The sequence below is a fragment of the Brachyhypopomus gauderio genome, chromosome 9, assembly GCF_052324685.1.
Source record: "Brachyhypopomus gauderio isolate BG-103 chromosome 9, BGAUD_0.2, whole genome shotgun sequence".
Lineage (NCBI taxonomy): Eukaryota > Metazoa > Chordata > Actinopteri > Gymnotiformes > Hypopomidae > Brachyhypopomus > Brachyhypopomus gauderio.
Genome location: NC_135219.1, coordinates 9,643,311 through 9,669,814, shown reverse-complemented (window position 1 = coordinate 9,669,814; position 26,504 = coordinate 9,643,311). Strand labels below are relative to the sequence as shown.

Genomic DNA, 26,504 nt, shown 5'->3' with positions numbered 1-26,504 from the left:
ACATCTGAAGTACAAGTTCATAATTCAAGAGAGAGTGGGTGGCTAAAGCAGACAACCTCCCAGGCCTGCAGGTGCTCACCACAGGCTATGAATACCAGGTCATGCCAAGATACAAGCAGGCCTGCAGCTATTTTTGTATTACAGGTATCACAGGATAGTTTGGCAAATGGGAAACAACATTGCGGTTGGGACAGGACATACCTCAAGAAATTTGGGCTCCGCTGAAAATGTATTTTGTGAACAGTGGGAGTCTCTTCGCTAATCCCCATCTGATGAGTTTGTGCATGTGAGAAATAGTGTTGTGGTGTAGGCTTAACACACGATGACCAACAGTTGTGCTGGACGGACAGACAGCCCTCTCTCTCACTCCTCATGGTCCTAAAGACCCCTCTCTGCCATCACATACACTGTCCAGATAAAACAAGAAGCATCACACAGATCTGACGGTCAAAAAAAATAAACCCACACATGACCTCCACTGCAGAAATGGCCGCTGGGCTGCTGGAATGGGGCTTGTTCGCCGGCTTTGACCCTGTAGCTCTTCAAACCATAAACTGCATCTCTCAATTGCGTGTCACAAACCACTCTGCTATGCTGTAACAGAAACGAAGGTTGATTATTTTTATATAGTTTGACAGCTTGGAGACACCTCAAGAAGTTGGACCAGAGAGTTTCACACATTAAACCGTGTTTATAAACTGTGTACACAAACACACTCCATCTCTACCTCCCAGTTTTTCACACAGTTCCACAAAGTGTCCATGGCTTGTTAGCCACTACAAGCAGTGGTGCACAACAACAAGAACAGTCATAATCTTAAACCCAGATGGCGTGATCGAACATAGTCAAATTATTCACGGCACTTTGGGTTCCAATTGGTAAACAGACTCACAAATTAGTCACTACAATTTACAGCCAAGCCGACACAGGCACACATAAATTATCCAATACAATCTTATCACCAACAAGCAAAAACATGAACAAATTACTCATACGTATCAACTGTGGGTTTGGCGGTCATTACCACAGGCAATGCCCACATGACCACATCACTCTCCCCACAGATGGAGCCAGACTGTATCTCTGTGCACATGCTGGGGCTACTCATCACACTGGCTGGCATATATGGATTACATATCACCCATGCAAACACCTGTGAGCCGCCACACACTCCAGCCAGGACCTGGTACTACTCTAAATGGCATCAGCAGGAGCTAATGCATCGAAAAGCTTTCACGCAGTGAGACCAGTGGCTGCCTTGAACAGTCCAGGGGAGGTCTGAGCTCTGAATGCTCCGCCTCATTCGCAAGCGTCTGCGCATACGAGTAGGCGCAAGCATGCGGCTGCTCGCTGCGGAGCACAGGTGAGTGGGTGGAGGGTTGTTGGATGGTTTGCTGCTGGACCAGCAGTAAGAAGGGTTACTGAGCTACATCTGCTGCTCCTGAGGACACACACCAACTCTTCCTTTAGCTCTTCTGGAAATCACACTGTTCATGTGTGTATACAGATACAAGAATACACACAGACTGGGATGGATTATGCTGGGTTGGTTTCAGGTGCTTCTTTTTTGATTAAGTTTTTTTATAGTGTATCAGCTGATATTTTGGCACAGTCTCTTGGTGGTAATATAATAGATTGAGTTGTATTAGCTTAAGAAGGCACGAAGCATGAGACAGATGATCTAAATAACAGAGGGTTTAACGTGTCCGTAAAAATCAAATCATTACATGCTTAATTCTGGTTTAGTGTCTTAACAAATAAAACTAACACTGCCTGGCGTGCATAGACAAGAGACACTTCCATCCCTCTGGTTTGTATCATCAACTATGTCTCTGATCAGAGTGCATGTGTGTACAGGACAAAAAAAAGACAGTCCATTAACAGTCTTAGTGCTGTTTAACCAACCAAGCTCTAATTCCATGAGCAATCTTTAATCAACAGCTCAGTGAAACATAAATACCATACAGGTCTGATGGGGATAACAGACAACGTCTCAGCAGTTGTGTATTCTTGACACCCCCCCGCCCTGACAGTAGAACCCCCCTCCGTGAGCACAGGGAGATGCAGCCATGGCTTGTGTCTCTGAGAAGAGATGAGAACTGGGGCACCACGTTTGTCCGTTTGAGTTTAGGGGAGCGGACAGACCGCACAGGGACCTCTGGGAGGGACGGGAGACCAGGCAGCGTGCTCTAGCCATCACAAATGGGGGGGAGGAGTCTGGAGTAATGGGGAAGCCGACAGATGCTCCAGTTTCCTTGACAGCAATAGAGGTTAAGTAGAGCTTTGTGTGAGAGGAACACGGGCTGAGAGGGAGAGGAAGCAAAAGAGCACATTATGACTTTAACTAGTGGACTGGGAAAACAGAAGAGCAGTGCAATTCTTTAAACTGGACATACTGGGAAAGAAAAGGAGCAGGTAAAAAAAAAACAAAAGCCGGGGGGATCTTCCATGCAGCACAAGCTAATAGCACTACTGCCATCATCTGATCCAGTCTGCTCTCTTTATGTGGCACGATGGTTCTCATTCCCCATGTGAACACCTCGTGCCTCTTTTTGCTTATTCACATTATTAAGCAGCACTTGCACCTGAAACTGCTGTGTCACTCCCTGTTGTCTTTCCTGTAGCAGCAAGGCCATCAGAGGTTTCTGGGCAACTTGGCAAATGTGTGCTTTACAATTTCATTTATTTGATCTAAGATGTGTCGGTCTTTGCACGTTCCACAAGACTTTGTTTGGATGCTGTTGTAAGACATTCTAGTAACATTCTAGTAACCTCTATGCCACCACTTGTTCCAACACACCTGCCCTTGGAATAATAAACTGCTTGCATTTGCTTCCTACCTTAGCTGCTTTCCCAAACAGACATTTTAATCAATGCTTCATGATAAAGAAAATCAAATGATCTGCGTTACGCAGAGCAGAATCGGAGTTGCTGTGAAGTAAGAGTAAGGCGGCGTGGAGATGGTAGTGTGTGCATAGCATTCAGCGGAGAAACTCCGTGCCATCAGTATGCCCTGGGAAAGATGACAGGGAGAATACTCTCTGCTCCCAAGAGACTCGGTGCAGTCTCACAGTCTTGGAGTGCAACAGAAATGCACAGAGCATGTCAGACAAGTTAGATCGCGATAGCAATAAGTGTATGTGTGTGCATGTGTGGAGCTGGGTTACAAATACGCTCAGGCAGAAAAGCACAGCCCACCGAGACCTAGAGGTTTTCATGTCTCCGAAGACTGAGGGTTCAGTGCATGGTGTAGAACCAGCTCAGGAAACAAGCCACAGATGGTCTTAATCGAGCATTTTTCCCCTTTATCGCCCATGCCACTCCAGTTGTCTAGCTAGTGGGGAACAGCTCGAGGTCTTGCCTGCAGAGTTGATAGCAGACTAGTTACTATGGCCGGTACGAGTGCAGTCAAGCCCCGAGACTGTGCGCGAATAAACAAACACTCGGTAGGACTGTTTTCTTGCCAGCTGGAGACATTGTCGCCAAACGTGTTACGCCTTTGACGAAAATCTCAGTGTAATAATTAATAGCTGTGTTGGCACGTGAGCTGTGGAATTCCGCCCTATCTTAGTGGCTTTAATGTGTAAATGACTGTAATAACAGCTCAGCAGTATGGCCCAGTGTAGCCAAGTGTGGGTAGATGCTGCTCTACTATGTTCAGGCACAATAAGCCCCATGTTAGAGAGGGGCACTTAGAAACAGTATGGAGCTTTAAAAGATTGCTTTTAAAGAGTATCTACACACACACACAAATTAATATCTCAAGAAAAAAATTGCTTTGATTTTTGCACAAAATCCTAAAATGTGACCCCTTCATCTAAGTCATAACCTGCTAATCAATAGTAACTTATTTACTTAACAAACAAAACAACAATTTACTGTGCTGGATCGTTATATGCTAAAAAATAATTAAACAGCCATGTCACTGATTGATAATAATGTAGACCTTCAATATTTAGCATTTGCATAATGATTTTATTGGAAATCACTTCAAACACATTCTTTATCTGCTGAACAGACCTGTGAAGCCGATAGAATGTATTCTAGAAAAACGATTTTCTTCACGCATGCTTTGCTTGAACAGACCTGCTCCAGATCAACGTGTTTAGTGACACTGAGGTGAGGACTGGCTTGGCCATTCAGAAATATCAGCCTTCTTCTGTCTGAGCCATTCTGTTGATTTACTCCAGTCTTCTGAATCACTGTTGTATTGCATCGGCCAGCTTCTTTTCAGTGTTACTCCACAGATTGACGCCCCCGATATTCTCACGTCGGATTTCCTGGAACATCTTGGGATTTCGCTGGTCCTTTGGTGATTTCAGTCTCTCCAGGTTCTGAGTCAGCAAAGCAGCCCGGGCCCTTTCTCCTCCGAGCTTCACAGGTGGTTGGAGGCTTTTGGTACTGCAGGGTGAGTTTTGTTGCTGTTGGTTTTTTTTTTTTTTTGCTGCATCAAGAACCTGTATTTACCAAAATATTCAACTTTTGTCTCATTTGTCCACAGGACATTGCTAAAGTAGAGCTGTGGACTATGTGAATGGTCGCATGGTTTGTTTACTTATTTAGCTGGACATGTCAACCCCTGCCTGAATGGACACTTAATGCGAGGATTTTCCAAGATGTACTTTCTTCATCAATTACCTTGTTAATTTTAATAGTTTAATAATGTGTAAAATGTTTTGTTACATATTTTATTTGTTGCTAAGATTTAGATGAAGGGAAGGTCACATTCAAGTATAAAATCCAGGTAATTATAAAAGAAATCTGAGTTTCCTCAAACTGTACAAAGTGTGATGTGATGACCACCAGCTTTACATTTGTTTGCTTGTGCTTTTGCTTTTAGCAAAAATGTACCGATTGTTTTTACTTACTGACTTTTGAAATGATAAAACATGTGCAGAGCTTTGTTTTCTGGTTTTGCTTCTTTGCCTTGATGCCAAAAACACTAAAACAACTGTCTATAAAACGAAAACAAAACGAGAACGAGAATCTTTAAATAATTCGAGTTCTTCTGCTTCCACTTCTGATGCGAAAAACAGACATTAAAATATTGAAAACCCCAGTAGATATTGGCATTTTACATCATCTCAACAACAGAAATAAGACGTTTTCTCTCCGTGTGTATATGCATAAGAGAGAGAGAGTGTGTGAGAGAGAGAGTGAAAGAGTGAGTGTGCGTGTGTGTGAGTGAGAGAGAGAGAGAGAGAGAGAGAGAGAGAGAGAGAGAGCCGTACCACATAGAAAGCGATGACATCATGACCATCGTGAGGCACTGATCATAGCGAGCGTAATTTTTCTTAATCCAAACAAAATGAACTAATGTAAATAAGCAAAATTAGTAATGCGAATAAAAATATATATAAACAAGCTGGTCAATCTATCTCAACTCACCAGAAACATTTTAATTTCAGGTTTCACACAAATATATGCTGCAACTGCGTCTGTCTGCTGCGGGAAAGAAAAATCACGTACGTTTTCCTCGAGAAATACGCAGAATATGGTCCTGTTCGACTGACGCCTTGGCGGGACTACCCTGTATATGTCGTGTCCGTTTCGTCTATCTGCCTTCACCATGGTGCTTATCACCTCGAAACGCAGACATTACGCAGAAGTACAATTTGTACTGCCTTGTACTTTATTGTGACCTGTGGTGGTAGATGATGGAGATTCACAAAAATCCAAAGGGTGTTGAGTAACAACTCGCTTCAATGACATGGCGCGTTAGAGGGGATGATGTCTCTCCGAGGAGACGCGCCACTCGTGAAAACAGATGCCGGTCTAACCGCTGCTCGCAGTGTTGGCTATTTCCACCCGGGAGGGTGAGTCGAGGCAGTGAATCCTCAGATGCACTATCTCCTCACACGATGCAAGACAGTCGCGTCTCTCACCACTACGCATTCACTTCACCAACACACACCTTTCCCCACCCTGCTAGTTGAGCACGGATGGAGAACACACTGGCAGTGATGGAGCACACTGCTCCAGTTCACTGACCGTCTCACACCCAGATTTTTTTTTTATCCAGATGTCTATGGCCTTTGATGTCTACCGTTACCCCGGGATAGGTACAGCCTGAAACTGAAAGAAATTAAGTAATCGTGAGCACTGAACGTACTAGTTAAAACTGTGGGTTAGGAAACTACTATATCTCTTGTGTGAAGCACTCCTGTTCGCTCGGGTTAAACTAGGTGAATAACAGGAAAACTAGGTTCAAAGTGGAATAACAGAGGAAAAGTGACGAGTCTTTTCAGTGGGGTGGGAGGGTGGGGTGGGGTGACTGCGCTTAAGACCCTCAAGTTCACATTTTACCCTGGCTGCTTACCTCCACACTTGTCCCATCTGGAGGATGTGTATGACCGTCTGCCAGATCCATACGGATATGTGACAGCACCTGCCCCTGCTGCGGGTCCCTGCGCTCAAACCCACCGTAGCTTTTCGGCTGCTGAGACCTTCCACGGATCCCAAGCCTCCTCCAGTGTAATCCTGCACGAACCACCTGAAGCTCAGGATTTGGACCAGCACCGACGGAACCAGCACAAAAAACAACGTGAGGCCGAACCAGAGGTAGTCCTGCTTAGTGTAGTAGTCGACCGCAAGCCACAGATCAGTGCCCACGTCCCAGAAGAAGACTAACAGAGCCAAGACGATCCATAGGCAGTCCAACCAGAGGCGCTCCTCATGAGGTGGCCGCCTGACGTCTCTCCCCTTCCCCAGGAGGTAATGCAGGCAAGCACTCCGGCAGCCCCAGTAACATGAAGAGGTGTTGCAGCAGTGACAGATATGGAGGGAGCTGCCCTCTCTCGGGTACTCCTCGCCCGTCCCCACCGCCTCGTCCAGGTTGTGCAGCTGGGCGAAACCGGTGACGACCCCCCGACCATCGGATTTCGCTGCCATCTTTCTCTCTGAAGCTCCCACCTCCGGCTTCCGGGCTTGGCGACGTCACTTCCCTGACACCTGTTTCGCGGGAGTACCCCTAATGAGGTAGCCATCTAGTTTGGGGGCGACCGGGACGCAGCAGCCGCCACCAGCTCTCCAGGACGCACCGGTGACGCTGCAGCGAGAGAGCATCCTCCCCAGTGCGAGAATCAAACCTACAGCACCGTGCACACCTGCTCTGGGTCTGGGGTGACTTCAGGTTAGAGGATGAAGTCTCGGGAGCAATCTGGTGAAAAAGTGCTGCGTGCGTCCCCTGCGCATTTTTTGTGTGCAGTATCCCTGCCGCGATGCACAGCGAGCGCCGGACCTTTCCCTGAGCCGCACAACACAAATGGCAAAGACAGACTGTTCCTTGGTCGATGTCCCATAACGAAGACACGACTCCCTGTTCATTGATGATGCCACCTAGTGTTTCGCTTTAGACCTAAAAACTGGGTACTCGCGCAATGATGTAATGCGGTGGTGAACACGCCGCTCGTTTTCTTAACCCTTTACACCCACGTCTCAGTAGTGGGGTGTATAATCTCACGTCCATCTAACGTTCTGGGTTACGTTTCCGACTTTCAAAACGCACCTTGGCCACAAGGAAACAGAAAAAGGCCATGACATGGGGTATTTTCAGTTCTGTTGGCACAGTTATACCATATCAACCTTTTATTTTCATGTAACGGCTTCGTGTCTTTGCTGTCGTTTATGAAATATTATCAAAGCTCATATAAGACTGCAACAGAAAACGGTGAAGTCCATTTATACTTGATGGCAAATTTATTATAGTTAATCATACCTGCTCTAAACATGGAGCGACACTAAATGCCATGGTTTAGAAGTTAATCGGTGACCGAACTGAAAAGCAGTGAAAAGTGTATCATCTGTTAGTTGAACAACTCGATCCCTACGAGTTTGCGAACATAAGGAACTGTGTGGGCGACATGTGGTTCCACTATGCGTCTCCGTAGGCGAGTGAAACATGCAATGAATCATGATTAGTGGCATGAGCAGGTGTGAACAGTTTACTTACAAGTAACAAAAGTACAGATCCATATGGGGTTTCGTTATCGGGTTCATGTTTCTGTAATTTATTTCAAATACAGATAGGACTACATTGTGTGTGCGCGCGATTAAACCCTTGCCAAGCCATAAAATCAGCATTAGCCACAGATAAAGTTACCACACATCCCTTAAGCTCTGATTACAAGATGCGCCATGCTTTGTTTACCAGCACAGCAGCAAACAGCGTTTCAGTGTTGTGTGTTTCCACTGTCCAGACCAGCTCCTCCATCCTCATAAATCCTCAACGTCTGTGTCTCCATCGGGGTGGCATTACCAGGATTAAGACGACACAACTGCTACATTACAAAGACCAGACCCCTCTCTCTGTGTGCCGGTAGACTTGTAACCTTACATGAAGCCAGGTCATGAGAACCATGAATTCCATTAGTGTAATTACAGCAGGTTGTTATTAATTAACCTGATGGTATGGTCCTACAGTGTCCCAGCCTGTTGCTTTGCAAGAAAATGACAAATCTGGCTTATTTAATATTTGTAATCCAGAACGCTGGCACAGGAATTTCAGTGCCAATCTCTTCATTAGACATATTTCTCAGAAATTGTAAGCATGTGAACCAACATGATTAATTAAGTGATTAATCCAGGATACAGTATAGTGACCCACAGTGCAGTCTAATCTGTGTTGGGAGATGCAAGCTGGCTGCAGGCTTTGCACTGCAGGAAGTTCGCTGAGCAGTGCATTACATTAAAGTGCTTTAGTGGAGATGCTCAGCCCACTCTGTTAGTGTCAGCTGGAGTCTCTTTCACGTCTCAGCGAGACGTTTGATGAGAAGCATTAATCCGAAATAACCATAATTTTTGGCGCCACTGCAGTGAGGAGGACCTGAAACACCGTAAATCTTTGTGTGTGTGTGTGTGTGAGACGTAGTTTGTTGATGCATCACAGCTATGTACTAGGGCTCATCAAAGCATTCTTGGACAGTCTAATTGCCTCTGGGCTTTAATCAAGCCTGCCCCATAGTGCTGCAGTAGAAACAGAAACACAAGATTATTTGAGTGTCATGTAAGAGCAGGCCACAACTGACACTTGTTAATCTCCTTGAGGCCAGTGTTATCATGCCACCATATAGATAATTGATACCCCATAAACCAAGCTGATAACGCAGACTCTCATCTTTGATGGCTTGAGGTTCGCAGACAGACACCTCTATTCGGTTTCACCCATTAAAATATCGGCTCAGTAAGGGGAATCTGTTTCCTTGCAAAATTCCATGCATTTTTAATGAGAGCAAATGGAGCCACATATTTTTGGCGGGGGGGTAGGGGGGTTAGTGTGAGATTCCTGGCGCACATGTAACTCAAGCTAAATAATGCAGCAGCTGCAATCACAGCCTGCTCCCTTGGGCACCAGACACTCACACTGCTCTGCTCACCAGGAGTCCTCCCTGCCTACAACCCAACCCTGCCACCAGACATGACAGCCAAAATATGTCATGTAGTTCACATTCACATTAGTTCATTAGTACATGTCTTATATAGGAGGTGTGCGATTGAGATTAAAGCCTATTTATCTTTTGTCTTCATTTCGTAATAAATTGTAGACATCAAATCTTTATTCCTCTGATTTTTCTAATAGGGCTTGTTTAAAACTCAGGGTAGAATAACAATCAGAAGGTCTACTAACTGACTTACTCAAAAATGTAAAAGATTCAATGTTCCATAATTGATACATGAAATCTAGTCCTTGTGCTTCCTTGTGAAAACATCTGACTTTTAAAGACTAACTTTACATGAAAACTGGAAATAAATATGACAAGCTTTGGATGTGAGAGGCTGCATTAGAGCAGAGAATAACAAAATACCTTTTTTATACTCTCAAGAACAGAAGTAGAATCTTCCTATCCTGAGGCTATGAGAACAAAAATATCCATTATATGAGAACAGAATATCTTATCTACTTTTTCAGATTTTTCTGATTCTTATTTTCATTGTTTTTATGAAACAATGCTTACTGTTTCAAAAAAGGAATTTCCTGCTGGTTGGTGAGCTTATTTAGCCTTTCATACAGCATTTTTACATAACTACATTTACTTTATAACCAATTGGCTATTTGTTATCTTGTAAAGTTCTTTAACATTTCTGGCATTTCATTCCCAAACAGTAGGTGGCGATATTACACTAATTTGCTCTAAAAACAGTCTGTAAAATCCAAAAAAGAAAAAAAGGAAGCCGCGTCAGGTGCATTGGGAGTAAGACATTTAGCTTGTTATTTTTAAAACTTAACAACGACACTTAACCTTGTTATCGAGGGAGGTTTGTAGCAATTTCTCAGCTGACTGTTATATGTAGGGTCACATTTATTCTAAATTTACGTTTCAAGAGCTACATCGTTAGCAACCTAGCTAACAATCCACTAACAATAACATAAATGTCTGCGGACAGAAAGCTGCCCCAGCTGCGCTAATGGACGTCCGGTTAACTCACTCTGCTTATGTGGCTGTCGTACGGTTTACATTTGTGATTGTTGCTGCTGTCTTTTGTTTTCTCATTTGACCACCCTTGCAATCTCGACGAGTGCTGTGGCGCCTACATGGACCAGAAAGCGGCCTCTCACTCTCACACACACTCTCTCACACACACACACACACTCTCTCTCTCTCTCTCTCTCTCTCTCTCTCTCTCTCTCTCTTCCATTTCTTGGGCTCTGACCTTCTCGCAATCTCGTCTCCAGGCTCTTTCACGTCCACGATGGAGTTCGCCGAGCTGATAAAGACCCCCCGAGTGGACGGCGTGGTCCTCCATCGCCCCTTCATGCCCACCGTGGAGGGAACTCTGTGTCTGACGGGACACCACCTCATCCTGTCCTCTCGCCAGGACAACACCGAGGAACTCTGGCTGCTTCATGCCAACATCGATGCCATCGAAAAGAGGCATGCTGGCGTGAATGTCCTGCGGGGTTAATGTGCTTCTTTACTTATGCAAAAGTAAATGCTGGCAATATAGCAGCAGGATTCTGAATGAAAAGTGTTGAGCCTCGATAGGTTACTGAGATCTTAAAACGATGTCAGGCACAACTAAAGGCTCAACCACAGATGTGAGGTCTGTTATCTCCTTCTGTTATCTCCTCCTTAGGTTTATTGGCTCTCTTGGAACAATTATAGTGAAATGCAAGGACTTGAGAACTATTCAGTTGGACATTCCTGGCATGGAGGAGTGTCTAAACATCGCCAGCTCCATCGAGGTGTGCTTCATTCTCTACCTATCTCACTCACAATTCAGGTAGCCCAGTGCAAGCTTTGCTCAAAATGGTTGTCGGTTTGCTTGGAAACTCATTTCAGTATGCTGTGTTATTTTTCTAGTAATCTTTTGAGTTCTTTCCCCATCAGTTCGGTATCTTTTTATATTCTGTAAGTCTGAAGATGTCAGACCCTTTTTATGGATTAGCCAGGAACATTATAAAAATACATTTGACCTAAAAAATGTCTGATGTTTTGGTGTGATGTAACACCTTCTCCCTCTTTTTTAGGCGTTGTCCACGCTTGACTCCGTCTCCCTGATGTATCCTTTCTTCTACCGCCCAATGTTTGAGGTCGTTGAGGATGGATGGAACTTGTTCTTACCCGAGGAAGCCTTCAAAGACCTGGAATCAATGGTATGTACTCACTGTTTTTACTTTATTGTGCTAGTTGTGTTTGTTGCTGATGTAAATTTAAAGAGTTCCTTCTGAATGGTTTATGTGCTGTTTGTCCTGGACAGACAGATGAATGGAGGCTTAGTGAAGTGAACAAAGACTTCAGCGTTTGCCCCTCCTACCCCTCGCTGGTGACCGTGCCCAAAGACATTGACGACGACACCCTGTGCAAAGCTGCTACCTTTCGCCACGGTGGACGCTTCCCTGTGCTCAGCTACTACCACAAGAAGAACGGCATGGTGGGCCGTGCACTATGGGAACTGTAGTTCCGTCTGATGGGAGAGGAGTCCCTCCAGACGTGCTCATGGTGTCCCTTTGTGTTCAGGTGATGATGCGAGCAGGCCAACCTCTCACTGGAACCAGTGGGCGACGGTGCAAGGAGGACGAGAAGCTCATCAACGCCACCCTCCGTGCAGGCAAGCGCGGTTACATCATTGACACGCGCACCATCTCTGTAGCGCAGCAGGCCAAGGCTCGGGGAGGGGGCTTCGAGCAGGAGGCCAACTACCCACAGTGGAGAAGAATCCACAAAGCTATTGAGAGGTGAGTAAAGAAATATCAAATAGTGTCAAGAAATATCAAATAGTGACTTTTTGGTGTGCAGGCAAAGTCGTTTTTTGGTTTAGGGTTTAAAAATGTAAAGTATTTTTTGTTATTGGTATTTTAAATCAGATACTTGGCTTAACTTGTTATGGGCATCTTAACAGAACAACAAACATTTGCCTCCATTTTTTATACCCAAGTGTGATTGGTCAGGTAATGTCAGCCTGTCATAGTTGACCAATCACATAGCAGTAGGAGGCCCTTCCCTGTTGTTTTTCAATGTAATACATGTTCTAGCTGTCACTGTAATCTGATGTCATCTTTACAGAAGCAGTGTTCTACAGGAGAGTCTGATTAAGCTGGTGGAAGCGTGTAACGACCAGTCTAACAGCATGGACCGCTGGCTCAGCAAGCTGGAGGCATCTAACTGGCAGAGCCAGGTCAAAGAGATCCTCACCACGGCCTGTCTCGCTGCTCAGTGCATCGACAGGTCAGCATTTGGCCTTTTGTTTCATAATCTGTGGATGTGTCTAACATCTGTGTTCTCCCATTTGTTCTATCTGTCTGTCTGTCTGTGTCTGTCCCTGCCTGCTCCCATGTGCACTTATCTGCCGTTGTCTCACAGAGATGTAGACAGATGCATTCTATAACCTCGAGGCCTATTTTATGACATAGCTGTGTGTAGCTGGTTTATTATGACTGTGATAATGACTGTTTTCTCACTGGTAGCGCTATTCTAAGCTGATTGCTGGCTCTGATATAGACTTGCTTCATGCTGAACTTGTGGCAAAGCCCATCTGAGAGATAATTGCTAACTACTGTTCAGTCTGCCATTGTTATTGAGCTCCTGGGTCCCTGTTCTGCTGTGTCCCACACTCACTTGGCTCACAGCTCATTAATCTTAAGACTGGGCTGTGCCACAAGAAATAATTTCATTATGTTCTCATGAATGGGGACTAATTTCTGTTTATTCATTTATTTTCCATAATTGTTTTTGTGCTTAAACGTGTGGTGATTTTAAAAAATGATGTAAAGTACTCTTTTCGATATTCATGAGTGTAGTGTTCACTTAAAGCAGTACTGCGCTGCCCATGCTAAGATGCGTCATACAACGTGTGTGCCAAATGAATATGATCGTATAAGTATCATGCATTCATAAACAAGCTTCCAGGATATATAGTTGATTTATGTTGTTTTTGCTTGGCTCTGTCGCCCCCTGGCGGCTCCCAGGGAGGGTGCGTCTGTGCTGGTCCACGGCACAGAGGGGACGGACTCCACGCTGCAGGTCACCTCTCTGGCCCAGATCATCCTGGCGCCAGCCTGCAGGACCGTCCGCGGCTTCCAGGCCCTGGTGGAGCGTGAGTGGCTACAGGTGGGCAACAGGGACAAAAGATATCGTCGAATTCCCAACAACGGAATAAACTAGAAATTCAGTGTTTCGTGACCTTCTCGGAAAGCTCGTGTTCTGGGACGGGGAGTGACCTCTGACCTTTGACCTCAGGCAGGCCACCCATTCCAGCAGCGCTGTGCCCAGTCTGCCTACTCCAATGAGAAGCCCCGCAGCGAGGCGCCCGTCTTCCTGCTCTTCCTGGACTGCGTGTGGCAGATCCTGCGACAGTTCCCCTGTTCCTTCCAGTTCAACGAGCACTTCCTGGTCACGCTGTTTGAGCACGCTTACGCCTCCCAGTTCGGCACCTTCCTGGGAAACACGGCCACCGAGAGGTCAGTGGCTCCGTGCGCCGGACCCGTCCTTACGCACCAGTCAGTACCGGTGTTGGTAACAAAAGTGATTGTGTGCGAGTGCCAAACTCGTCAGCTCTAACCTTTTCATACATTTTCACATGAACTGGGTCATCCAAATGTACAATGCGAGATCAGATTGCTTCCAGTACTGTGTCTTTAATGGGTCGAGCTATTCTCCCTGGGCACGTGTGCTGTGGTTGCAGGCCTGGGGGAGACCTCAGGATCTGGAAGCACATTATCTGTATGCTCCTTGCTGCCTGTTTTCTGAGACACACTAAATGATGCTAAATGCTAAAGTTTCACCAGTGATTGTCAGTCTGGAGAATCACTCTATATCAGAAGTCTATGGGAGTAGATGTTACTGTTATGTGGAACAGGACATGGTAGCATATTAAGATCTGTTGACTCAAGGAGGCATTGCTGACATTGGCGGTGTAGGAGTTTACTAGAAGTAATAATTGTGTGTGTGTGTGTGTGTGTGTGTTAGGGTGAAACTGAAGCTCTCCCAGAAGACGGTGTCCCTGTGGTCATGGGTCAACAGGCCTCAGGAGTTACAGCGTTTCCTCAACCCACTGTATGAGGCCAACACCCTGGTGATCTGGCCGTCTGTTGCCCCTCAGAGCCTGCTGCTGTGGGAAGGTGAGAACAGACCCTCCTGACCCCAACACACTGCCCCCACACACCTGCTGCCTCACACAGCCTCCACGCTGATAACACAGAAGATTAAGTCTCATGTCGCCATACAGCAGGGAGCATGATTAAAAAAATTTAATGTGTTTTTAAAATACTTCACCTACATGTTAGAAAACATCTTTGCAGTACGTAGTTCTGATGTGTAACCTTTAGGGGGCAGCGGTGTCTACATTCTGCACAATTGAATAGCATTGTAGCTGCGTGGAGTATTTAGTGTAGCAAGAATCATGGACAGTTTAACTTCATTAATGTATAGAGTGATGGTTGTCATGTAGAAAAATATGTGCAGGCTCTAATTAGAGTAAGGATGTGTTGATGAGATAACTGACATTTTGGGGTTCTTTTATCATTGTAAAATAATTGGCAGATTAGATCCAAAATGTGTGCTTTCCCAGAATGCCCTGAACAACACATGCTAAAGTAATGAGACCTGTTTAAGAGCATTCTTTTCTTATGAACATGGTACTGTTGATTGCCGTTTTAGAGAGGGTTCAGTTAATATATTCATGTGGTTCCAATAATTTCTTAATTCTGGGAATATTTCTTAAATAATTAAAAATTTGTTTTCATATTTTAGATGGCTGTATTTTAAGAGCAAAATGTATAGGTAGTGAACTGTTTTTACAAGTTTTTTTATATATGAGGCCTTATTGTGAAATAAGACCTCATAGTTGAAAGAAAAAAGCATTGATTATAACCTGGATCACTGATTCTCATGCACTTCAACCAGAAACCCTATAGACCTATGCACATACAACTCTTTCAACGTGGTGTAGGTCATTCATTCATCTACTTGAATCAGATGAAGCTTTCAGCTGAATATTTCTTGTTTAGTCCAAACCCATTTCCAAGAACGGACAACCGCCACTGAAATAGGATTCGTTTGTCCTTTCTTCATGTGCTGTGTGTGAATCCTGCCTCAGGTGCATAACTTGTCTGGTTACGGAGTTTAAGGGAGGTTTGGGTTCAGCGCAGTCACAGGGGTGGGTGGAGTGCCCATTCACATGCAAGTTTAGACCTAGTGGATAGATTCCCCACCTTCTCGCAGTATGGGGAAAGTCTGTTTGGAGTCTGAGCATTCCTCGTGGCTTCCTGAATAAGAGTCACACTCAGTTGATACTCTGAGGCAGAAGTGAGCCTGAAGCAGATGGCTAGTACAGAAGAGGTAACGAGGTAACTGGCACTAATAGCACAGCATGGCAGCAGCTTCCCAAGGAGAAGTAATATCTCTCTCTCTCTGCGTGAACATCTGAACAGCTCATCTTTAATCTTTAAAGCCTTGGAATAAGTGTTGAATGGTGTCACAACCTTCTAGGTGTTTGAATTGTTTAGTCAACACAACTGTGTTTGCTTTGAGCATTAAAAAAATATTCGGTCACTTTCAGACATTTAAAGACTTTGTGCTAAAACAGAGTTCAGGTCAATGGAATAAAAAGAGTCAGCCATAATGCAGCATTTTACTTTCAGTCCTATAAACAAACAAACAAAAACATTTGCAATCAGTTTTCAGTTGTTTTGGCCCGAGGACCCAACTCTCATTGATATGCCATTGATGATGCATGCCACTCAAATTCATCTTTGTCTTCTGGACAGAGATTTGTATGTGTTTGGTATAAGACCATCTTAAGCAGCATGTGGAACAAAATCCAAACTGGGAATTTGAACACTTTCCAAACTTCCCAGTCCTTATACGAGGTTCACGTCGTCCTTCTTCCTCCACTATAGGTGTGTTCCTGCGCTGGAATCGCTCCACCAAGTGTCTGGACGAGGCTTATGAGGAGATGGTCCATATTATCGAATACAACAAGGAGCTCCAGCTGAGGGTGAACAGCCTGAGAAGACAGCTGGCTGAGCTGGAGACGGAGGACGGCCCCCTGCAGACCCCTTAGAGAGGCCCCTCGGGCCTCCTGAGACACTCTGGAGTTCCCCTACAGAGATTAGGGTTTCCTCATTCATGTATGCATACGCGGACATACACAGCTTTCCACATTCAGCCCTCACTTCTGCTTTCCCAGAATGCTTCTTGGTTGCAGTGAGTCGTGTCTTTCCTCTGACTCTCACCCCTTCACTCAGTCCATTCGGTCTAGTGCGGTGTGTACGCCGCGGCTCAGTCTCAAACACGCGCCGTGTTAACACTACTGTATGTGTCTGTGGCTTTGCAGCACGTTTCATACTAAACACTGCGACAAAACAAACAAGAGGCTGAACCTGTGGGAAGTCTGGCCTCTGCGGGTGACGTGGGTGCCTTCACCAAACCGTCCAATATTTTCACTTAGTCAGAGACAGGGGGACAGTAGCTGTACATGTTTGCCCTAAAACATTTGACTGTCTTTTGAAATTGTGGCCGTGCCTTTGTTGTATGTCGGTCCTGAAATGATGTGGCATGTTAATTTCAAGCCTTCTGAAAGGGAAACTTTGTGAAAACTTGTGGCTTTGGCTTTAACATGCTGTGGTTAAAATCAGTTTGGTATCTGAAGAGAATTGTTCTAACTTCCTTGGTACATGCTTTGGCTGCATATGGTTGTTAATTTACTCCTGTTAATCCTGTCATTCAGGACTTGGTAAGAGGCTCAGCAATAGGGTCCATGTGTTTCACATACATGAGAGTATGCACACATATACACATGTAGGTTTGTAGCTCAGTGAATTCCTTTTCTTCTTTTGAGTTTTTCTTTTTTGCTGTCATGTTGCCGTATGCCTCCAGGGATTGATAAAAAAAATAGCACCTTGTTATGTCTTTCCTATACTTTGTTTACTCAGAACATTCTTTGTATAGTGGAGGCAGGCCTTTTCCTGGCACATATGTGTGATTACGCGCCGTCTGCTCTGAGTTTAATGGCGGTGTTTGACTACAACACATAATGCATATTAAACAGATTGTTTTAAATGATGTATGTTCTATGGGCATTCAACATGACTTCATGCACATGCTGTGTTTGCATATGTGTTAATTCAACAAAACCTCAATAAAAGAACTTATTATATAGATTCAACTGTCTACGCTTGCAATATTTTTCAGCAATTTACATTGTATAGCATTTTCCTTGTGAAAGGAATAGGATAATGTGTTTAACCAATATTACTGATGACACACAGATCTCTATTTTAACATGATTTTAAATTCCATGTGCAGCTATTGCCAAATCATTACTTTGATACCGAATCCTTATTGTGGGCAAGGAGCTCACTGCCTAAACATTAGTGTAGTTTTGGTGTTATGTTTCAGCCTCATGGTCTGTGAAGCAGAAGTGTTGAGTTTTTGGAGGGGCCTGAGGAGGGGGAGGGGCTTGAGAAGTGTGAGGAGCCATTTGGCCAGTGTGTGTGCTCACGTTTCCCACCCTCTGCTACCCTGCGTCTCCCACTGCCAATGTCACTGGCAGGCCTTTATCTAATCAGGGCGTTGGACAACTCAGACATGTACTTTTTAACTGCAGCTGAGTTATCTGAAGGTTGTTCTCATTTAGACAGTATTTGCTCACATGGTTTCTCAAATCAGATGATATTATTTCTAAGAATCAGAATCAGGTTTATTTCACCAAGTATGTTGGCACACATAAGGAATTTGGTTCCAGTAGTTGGTGACTCTCTAGATACAGAAATGAATAAAGTGCGCATAAAATGTAGGGCTATGTACACTGCAGTACTGTAGAATCTTCGTTATAAGGTTAAATTTTAACCCTTTCCTTTAGTGGAAACTGACTTTTGAGTTACATACTTTCGCTACATACCATAGTAGGTAATATGAGCCATGTTTGCCTCAAGAAAGTGATCAATAGAAACCCTTCACGTCTCGTGTGTGTGTGTGTGTGTGTGTGTGTGTGTGTGTGTGTGTCTAGAGGTGAGCGAGCCTAACCAGTTTGTTTATATAGGGGGGTTTAGTGTAGTTTTGGTTTACAGTTCTGTTGACACATGGAGGGTGTTTCCTAATGAATGCTCTGTATCATTCATGAGCTGTCCATGTTCATGAGCTGTCCTGCTCTGAAGTCCCGTCTGTCCTGCTCTGAAGTCCTAAAGCCTCATTCACAGGTCTCAACAAAGCATTGCCTCTGTTAAGAGGTGAACAGGAATGTCTATTCATGTCAATGCTACATTAACAAAAGTGAGATTCCCCTCTTACTAGTTGTCATGTCAAAAAATATATATAAAATATTATTTTAATTGAGTTAATATATTATGTAATGCATGTATTGCACTATGCATTTTGGGATTTGCATTGTTGGTGTCGAGTTTTTTCAGCCTTTATTGTCTTTTTAATTGATTTTGTCATATAGTTTTTTTTGCATATTTAATTAGTTTAATTTTTGTATATATATTTTTTACTTAAATGAATATTCAAGTAAATTGTCCTTTATATTTTGAATTACCTTGGGTATTAAACATACTATCTAAAAAAAAAAAGACTAAACTTACCTTCTCTTCACAAACCACCTATTCATTAAAAAACCTGTCTAGTGGCGTGATTAATTGCGCTATGGACCGACTGAGACTGTTGAGAAAGATTTTGAACATGTGGGACCATGTTTCTGGCGAGGCGCTACACAGTCACGCTTAAATGTCAGTGACGTCAAGCAGGAGCGCGCGAGGCACTAGACCGCACCTCCGACCTCCGACCAATCAGAGCGAAAGCCGGCTTCTCTTGAAACCAGCTGGCCTCGCATATATAACCTCCGATGGAAGCTGATGCAATTGTGGAAAGACATCGGCTCAGGGAGAAAGTCGAGCAGGGTTGTAAAATAACGGCAAGGATAAAGCAATTTACTGGTGAGAAAAATATTGAGATTTATTGTTATATTGTTTTATCATCCTTTGGATATATATGGCTTGAGCATCTTTGATATCCGCATAGATAGAGAAATATGCACACCACAGTGTGGTGGTATCGTATCTTAGCCCCACACTTGCTGTAAACAATAGGTATTTACATTAGCCTAAAGCATGCGTTGCAAATATCATGATTGCATATTGTTTTGCGATATTGGTTTTGTGATTTGGGGGAAAAATAATTTCACAGCAAACGTTTTTTTTTTTTGTCTGAACGCTTCCAAACGCGCTGCGAGATTCGTTTTTTAAATATACAGTATACTGTAGCTGTGTCCGCGCGGTGGGCGCGCCTGCAAGAGGAGGGTTAAAAAAACCATGTTGTGCGTCATCACTCCCCAGGAATATATACAATCATGTTGACCAAAACGACGTGGACGATATGCTTAGTTTTTATGTTCTTAAACCCATTTCGCTGCGCGATCACCTTGGCTGGTATTATTTGCTGTTAGACTATATTAAGGTATTTGAAGGTTTATTTCATTATTCAAGCGTATTAAAATGATTCGGTCCTCGTGGGCTGTAGTTTCCTAAACCATCTTTCCCCATGAAGACATTCTGCCATAGCAATTGTGAGATGTTTTATTCGTTTGAACACCTAATGCACGTGTTTAAACTACAGTAACCCCATTTGGCACTTTAATAGCGTCCTCACCACGCCAACCAAACAGACACCCACTTCTAATTTGGCCCTGCTTTCGTCGCCTTATCTTCTCATACTCCCTGTTGATTGGCTGCTTTCGAAGGCAAGGCAGTACGTCAGCGTACGAAATAAGTAACTTTTGAGATATTTGAGTTTTATATAGTCAAATATCTAGTGTATATATAGTCAAAGATCACGAAGACTAATTAGTTATACATTTTTCCCGTAGACTATTCGGTTTGTGAGGTGTATGGTGAACGTCTTACTGGAAACATTACTATAAACATTCTTTCTAGTATTTGAACTGAAGTAGATGTTATTCATGACTGTCATTTAACTTGAATCGAGTCATCAATACGTTGGAATTTTTCCGTTTCGAAACCTTCTATCCTACATAACCAGAGGTGTCAATTCCAGGTTCAGAAAGTAAAAGTCATCACCAGGATTTTGCTCAAGCTTGCTAGATTTTCTAATTAGTGCAATCCAGGTAAAATTAGTGGAATCAACACAATCCAGGAAGCCTGAGCAAAATCCTGGTGAGGACTTTTACTTTCTGAACCTGGAATCGACACCTCTGTACATAACGTAATTGTTACTACTATATTACTGTCTTGTGTTAATTTAAATACCGGATTGTCTTGAGAATATTTCAAAAATATTTTGCAATTCTAAATTGACTATAAGTGTTTCCTAATGGTGCAATGTGGTTTATCACTCAGAGCCGTGCGTTGATTTCTCATTAAAATGTTCTTCTTTCCAGTGTCGCTAGCTTTGCAGCTCTGGGTAACTGAGGATGCCAGTGGTGCGAGCTCTAAGTAAGGTGGCCAAGCAGGCACTTCAGACGCCTGGCTGTGGCTGCCGGCCTTTGGCAGTGACTCTGCGAACTATTAGCTTCTCCCCCCGCCAAGTGCCCCCTGGCTCTGACGCCAGCTTTCACTCCGTGTCCTTTTCTGAAACGGATCACCCCAAAGTCCTTATCACAGGTATGACGGTCATCTGTTACATCCACTGTTGCTCAATTTCCACCACTTCCAGAAATTGTTTACTGTCCCGATGACACAAAGAAACCTTTGCTTTTATGTCAGTATGGTCTGTCCTTTACTCAATTAGTACGACCGATTCTTGTTTCCCTCTGCCTCATTTTGTCCTTGGTCTGCTTATTGAACCATCTGCAGGTGGCCTTGGGCAGCTAGGAGTGGGGCTTGCAAAGCTGTTGAGGTAAGGCTGTCACGATTGCTGTCACCACAGCTGTGGGAGTATGATGCCTCTCGCTAGTAGCCAACACATCTTCCTGAGTACTGGACTGTCTGGAGTTATTAATGTCCTGTCTGACATTCACAGGAAGCGGTTTGGAAAAAACAATGTGATCCTATCCGATATCAGGAAACCTCCCAGCCATGTCTTTTTCAGTGGTGAGTGTCTGCTCCGGTGGGTTTCTGCCGTGTACCTTTAGACCTGATTCAGGTTCATTCATAGTCTTGCTTTGCCTTTCTGCAGTTGCTAGTACAAACATAACTGCATCATTGTATAACTGTAGACATCTTTTTATCAGGTTTTTCCTTATTTGCATTTTTTCAGTTCTGAAATCACACTTGTACACAATCTTTGCATACACAAATATGTTATATACACATTTTTTGGTACAAAACAGAAATGTACATTTCATGATATTCAAGTCTCCATATTTGTCATTATTTAAATACAAATCTTAATTATGCTTCAGGGAGTGCAACAGGTTTGTAAAATTCATGGTTTTCATGAATTCATGTAGTATGTTGTACTTATAGTGTGTAATATTTAGTACAAAATATTTACATGAGTATAGCAGAAATGGTCTTTTGAGTTGCTCCTGGTGAATGGTGGAAATATGTAAACCATGAGAACTGAGTGACCCTGATGAACTGAATGGGGGGTTTAAAGCTACAGGATGAGCAGCAGCAGTACAGTAAGGGTCACCTGCCTGACTGGTTTCAAAAGTGCACTCAGTGTTCTTGTCTTATTGTACATACAGGTCCTTTTATCTACTCTGACATTCTGGACTACAAGAACCTGCGAGAGATTGTAGTTAACAACCGGATCACGTGGCTGGTGCATTACAGTGCTCTTCTCAGCGCTGTGGGAGAAGCCAACGTGGCCCTGGCTCGATCAGTTAACATCACTGGTAGGTTTGCATTATGGTTTTTACTTGACCGAATGCCCAGCGAGTCTCTGATCCCTTGTGCTTAATGTTCTGTATACTCGATAAAATAACCGCACTAGTTTAATGTAGCTTCCCTTGATTGTTTACTTATTTTTAGATATTAGTATTTACAAGATCGAAATAGTTTCTACTGAGGATTAAATGCCATATTGGTAGGTGCAGTTAAGCATGAACAATATGATTTTTTTAATGTCTTCTGCCTGTTTTTCACTCTCAGGTCTCCATAACATCCTGGACATCGCTGCAGAGCACGGCCTTCGTCTGTTTGTCCCCAGCACCATCGGTGCCTTTGGCCCCACGTCTCCCCGTAACCCAACCCCTGACCTCTGCGTGCAGCGACCTCGCACCATCTACGGTGTCTCCAAGGTCCATGCCGAGCTAATGGGGGAGGTATGTCATGTGATCTTCTGTCCCGTGCACCACAGCACGTCAGCTCTGGATGTGAGTGAGTGTCAACCTTCTGCTGCTCTCCCTCTCCACAGTATTACCATCACCGCTATGGCCTTGACTTCCGCTGCCTCCGCTACCCTGGGATCATCTCCCCAGACTCCCAGCCTGGAGGAGGAACCACAGGTACCAGACCCCTAGCCATGCTCAGCAGGTATTGAGTCCATGGTCAGGACACTTCAGCAGCTGTAATGCTCATTAGACATTAAGGGCTACTCCCCAACCAGATGGAATTCCTTGCAACAACTTTGTTTTCCAAACTCTGTTGAAAAGCCTAAAAAATAATGAAGAATTAATAAGTCCCTGTGTGTCTTCACTGTCTAGATTATGCTGTGCAGATATTCCATGACGCCCTCAAGACGGGAAAGTTTGAGTGTAACCTCAAGCAAGACACACGGCTACCCATGATGTACATTGACGACTGCTTGCGGGCTACGCTCGAAGTGATGGAGGCTCCGGCCGAGACACTGACCATGCGTACTTACAACATCAATGCTATGAGCTTCACTCCAGAAGAACTTGCTCAGGAGGTGCAGAAACAGCTCCCTGATCTGCAGGTCATGTACGAAATCGACGGTGTGCGCCAGAGCATAGGTAAGAAACCAAACAGGCAAACCAAGCTGGCCAACATGCTTCTAACTTGTTAAACAACCAGTGCTGTTGTACATAGGTGTCATGCTTTAATCTTTCTTTGGTGTCTCTAGCTGACAGCTGGCCAATGAACTTTGATGACACCAATGCCCGCATTGACTGGGGCTGGAAACATGAGTACGACTTGCCAGAGTTGGTTCAGACGATGCTCAACTTCATCGGTTCAGAGTCCCAGATTGCCCAAGCAACCTGAGTCCCGTCCAGGCCACCAAGACTTTGTACATATTGTTAAGACTAATGTTGCTTTGGAGAGAGGAGATCCCTGTTCTGCTCCCTGTCTCCTGACCAACGCACTCCAGCTGGAGAAGGGGTGTGAAAGCAGGGAGTCTAATCCTCCATCATCTTTGAGAAGGGAGAGCTGCTTTGCTTTGGGTGGTCTGCAGAATCAGTGATCTACAGCCATGGATCCCTCAGCAGATGGCTGTGGACCTGCTTGGGGCTTTCTGTATTTGCTGTTTCTTACATGGATTATTTAGATTATTTTTGGACAGAAGAAACCCCACTGTATATATTGTTCAAATGAATGGGAGCTGCTGATTCTTAACTGCCCAATACATTTGGTTCCCTCGCTGCATTTGTATTTTATTGTATTTTTTATGCAGTTTATTTTAGGTTTTTTAAATTATTATTATATATACGTTATAGGTTTTCCTGAAAGGTGTGACTATAACTGGCTTCCAACATTATAGTGTTGGAGAAGCTAAGGAGCTTGAGGAATTTATTTCCCCTTATTAATGGAAATGATCTGTTTGTGTTGTGTGGGCTAAGATGGTGGGTCTGGAACTGTAGAAGGTTTTTTCTTGTGCATCTCAACTTGCTAACATGTAAATTATATGGACTTTCCTTTGGCTTATTGCACCATAATCTCAGTTAAGTAGTAAAATTGTCATTAATGGCTTGTTTTCTGTATTACACGTTATTTGTTTTCCTTAACTTGTTAACCTTGAAAAACCTCTTGAAAAAGTGCAGTTTCTTTGGACATCAGTACGTTTGACTAATCATGAATGATTAAAGCCTTTTCTTCAGGTAGGCTACATGTCCAATTGTTTCCTCATGCCTGAAGTGAGCTACATTACATGTAAATTAGCTAAAGTTAGAAACGTCTCTGTGAACGCCTCTTATTACATTAATGTCATTTCTTTGTTGCTCAGTGACAAAGACTCTGAAGTGTTTCATAATCTCATTTACACTGCAGTTTTTCACACAAAAGTGGAATATATAATGTAAACACTCTTGAAGATTTGCCCCTTTTTAATCATGTGAGCTAAGATTAATATAGGGCCCCAGATAAGGTTCCTGCGGTGGTTATATAAGTATGTCATAAATTGCTAAGCTAAATGTGACTCAGTGTAATGCAATGAGGATAGGTTACAACAGGCCTACATCCACAGAAGCAAAATTTGTTCACATCCACCAAAAAACTGTCTGTTTTGAACAATTATGTTGAATGAGTTGAATTAAGACTCAGACAGTGCTGGTCTCATGTCATGTTTTATATTATTTGACTGTTGAGCAAGAATTCAGCATGCGCCTGCTTGGTACGGAAGGAGGTTGGCACTGTGTCAAAATTGTGGGATGTGTAATGCCAGACAGATAAATCAGACAGATTCCACTTTGGGGCAACTTTTACTGTCAAATTATCCCATCCAAGTGAAACTGGACCCCATGTTAACACATGAGCATACGCTTGGTAAGCACATACAGCCATGTTTGTTTTCAGCATTGCTAAATGTGAGCAGTAGTAGCCATGCACGCTAGTTTACTGAAGAGGTGTTGGGCTGTCAGTGGTCAAAGAAAACAGCACTTTCATCAGACTGATTTCCCAGAACAGCCTTTGTTTATGTAACGTTTTTTGTTTGCACTGAGCATGTGATTCAACAAATGAATCTGATGAGTTTACAGCAGGCTAGTCAATATGACAACGTGGATTAAGACTGTACATATTGTTTACCAAACTGTAATATTGTTATAGTTTTTATCTCTGGAATCTTTATATGAGATCACATGTAACAGATTTGTACAGTATGTAGACATGGTAAGTAGGCCTACAACTGACCCTCCTCATTTGCAAGGCTTAGGGGAAGAGGAAGCTCTTGTGAAAGTCACAAATGGTCCTTGGCACATACAACCTTAATTCTTAGTAATGCTGACTATGTTAAACACGAGTGTAACATTTCCAAATGGAGTGTGTATTCCTACATCCTTTATATCTTTATTTACAGTACAGTGCAGTGCACACGCGTCAGATACCGCGGGTGGCGATGGCGCTCTGCTGTACGCGCTGTAGTTTGCGTGGCATTGTGAGATACGTCTCCCTCCTCGAGCCCCGGTGGGAACTGTGACGCAAGGTGATTGGAGGCTCAGTCAATGGAAAACAATGCACGTGCTTTTGAGAGGAGCCATAAACCACAGCAGGCGGCTCCCAACGTGTGACATGTCGGGCATGTTCCTTTCTGCACTGCTCGCACACCCGCGCTTGACCTTGGAGAGACTGGGCCGGTAGCAGGTAGCGCCTCACACCGGCCAAGGGTCACTTGCTGGCTAATACCAAAATTTATTTTGAGACTATTTGTGAGATAGTTTTCTTCCTACATATTAAAAACCGTTCCTTTTAATAAGAAAATTATGTTTTAGAACATTTTCAGAACATGATAACAAAGGAAACAAAACAAAGTCCTACAACATGCATGGCGGAAAACCAAACAATCGAGTTTATCCACACGAGACACAGCATCGGCTTTGAACGAAAGGTATGAAAGCTATTGTTCATATAGCTTTCTGTAGGCTATATTGTGTAATACAAACATGGCAAAGGAAGAAGCTACATAGCATGGATTTACAAATCCACCCACCTAGAATTCCTGCTGTACGTTATCCACGTACAGATTGCTTATAGATCTTATTCCCTGTCTCCTAATTTGAGCAAGTCTACTGAGTTTCCTAGAAATGACTTGCAGGGTCAAAATAGTCTCATAAAGTAGGTATGTGGTAGATGGTGTTCTGAGTTACAGCCAGAGGCGTAGATGATTCAGAGAAAGTGCCAGGATATCATTTTCCCTTCTGCTTCCTGGTTAAGCAAGTGACATTCTGCAAGGTCTTGTGTGCACACACCTCTATGCTTAAACCAATCGTAG

At 43.7% G+C, this 26,504-nt stretch overlaps 3 protein-coding genes across 4 annotated transcripts in view; 2 read left to right on the top strand and 1 right to left on the bottom strand.

Annotated features, from left to right (window-relative positions):
- The window catches only part of xkr6b (XK, Kell blood group complex subunit-related family, member 6b), a 39,057-nt gene extending 31,722 nt beyond the window's left edge, over positions 1 to 7,335 (bottom strand). Inside the window, exon 1 of the mRNA XM_077016943.1 lies at positions 6,320 to 7,335. Coding sequence (XP_076873058.1) covers positions 6,320 to 6,891 — 572 coding nt within the window. The 5' untranslated portion in view covers positions 6,892 to 7,335. The remainder of the gene's footprint in view (positions 1 to 6,319) is intronic.
- A 2,774-nt stretch (positions 7,336 to 10,109) lies between these two features.
- mtmr9 (myotubularin related protein 9) lies at positions 10,110 to 16,683 on the top strand. Of its 2 annotated transcripts, none has more exons than XM_077016941.1 (11): positions 10,110 to 10,190; positions 10,673 to 10,871; positions 11,074 to 11,182; positions 11,468 to 11,593; positions 11,698 to 11,871; positions 11,958 to 12,175; positions 12,504 to 12,665; positions 13,406 to 13,547; positions 13,677 to 13,897; positions 14,406 to 14,557; positions 16,337 to 16,683. In XM_077016941.1, the coding sequence occupies exons 2-11, from the start codon at positions 10,690 to 10,692 to the stop codon at positions 16,498 to 16,500; spliced, it is 1,650 nt and encodes a 549-aa protein (XP_076873056.1). In that variant the 5' UTR covers positions 10,110 to 10,190; positions 10,673 to 10,689; the 3' UTR covers positions 16,501 to 16,683. The 2 variants fall into 2 exon arrangements, with proteins under 2 accessions (XP_076873056.1, XP_076873057.1); XM_077016942.1 differs by having other exon boundaries at positions 10,166 to 10,254.
- Positions 16,684 to 19,238: 2,555 nt separating this feature from the next.
- Positions 19,239 to 24,399, top strand: tdh (L-threonine dehydrogenase). The gene is made up of 9 exons (XM_077016939.1): positions 19,239 to 19,372; positions 20,833 to 21,055; positions 21,248 to 21,290; positions 21,414 to 21,484; positions 22,084 to 22,233; positions 22,490 to 22,662; positions 22,755 to 22,845; positions 23,044 to 23,313; positions 23,424 to 24,399. Exons 2-9 carry the CDS (start codon positions 20,866 to 20,868, stop codon positions 23,561 to 23,563), a joined length of 1,128 nt encoding a protein of 375 aa, XP_076873054.1. The 5' UTR covers positions 19,239 to 19,372; positions 20,833 to 20,865; the 3' UTR covers positions 23,564 to 24,399.
- The last annotated feature ends 2,105 nt before the right edge of the window (positions 24,400 to 26,504 follow it).

Bases quoted from the DNA above. Each gene is read 5' to 3' on its own strand.
- mtmr9 (XM_077016941.1), top strand. From the start codon at position 10,690: ATGGAGTTCGCCGAGCTGATAAAGACCCCCCGAGTGGACGGCGTGGTC. The intron at 11,183-11,467 runs GTGTGCTTCATT...CCTCTTTTTTAG, and splicing joins ACATCGCCAGCTCCATCGAG to GCGTTGTCCACGCTTGACTC. The intron at 14,558-16,336 runs GTGAGAACAGAC...CCTCCACTATAG, and splicing joins GAGCCTGCTGCTGTGGGAAG to GTGTGTTCCTGCGCTGGAAT.
- tdh (XM_077016939.1), top strand. From the start codon at position 20,866: ATGCCAGTGGTGCGAGCTCTAAGTAAGGTGGCCAAGCAGGCACTTCAG. The intron at 21,485-22,083 runs GTGAGTGTCTGC...TTGTACATACAG, and splicing joins CAGCCATGTCTTTTTCAGTG to GTCCTTTTATCTACTCTGAC. The intron at 23,314-23,423 runs GTAAGAAACCAA...TGGTGTCTCTAG, and splicing joins CGGTGTGCGCCAGAGCATAG to CTGACAGCTGGCCAATGAAC.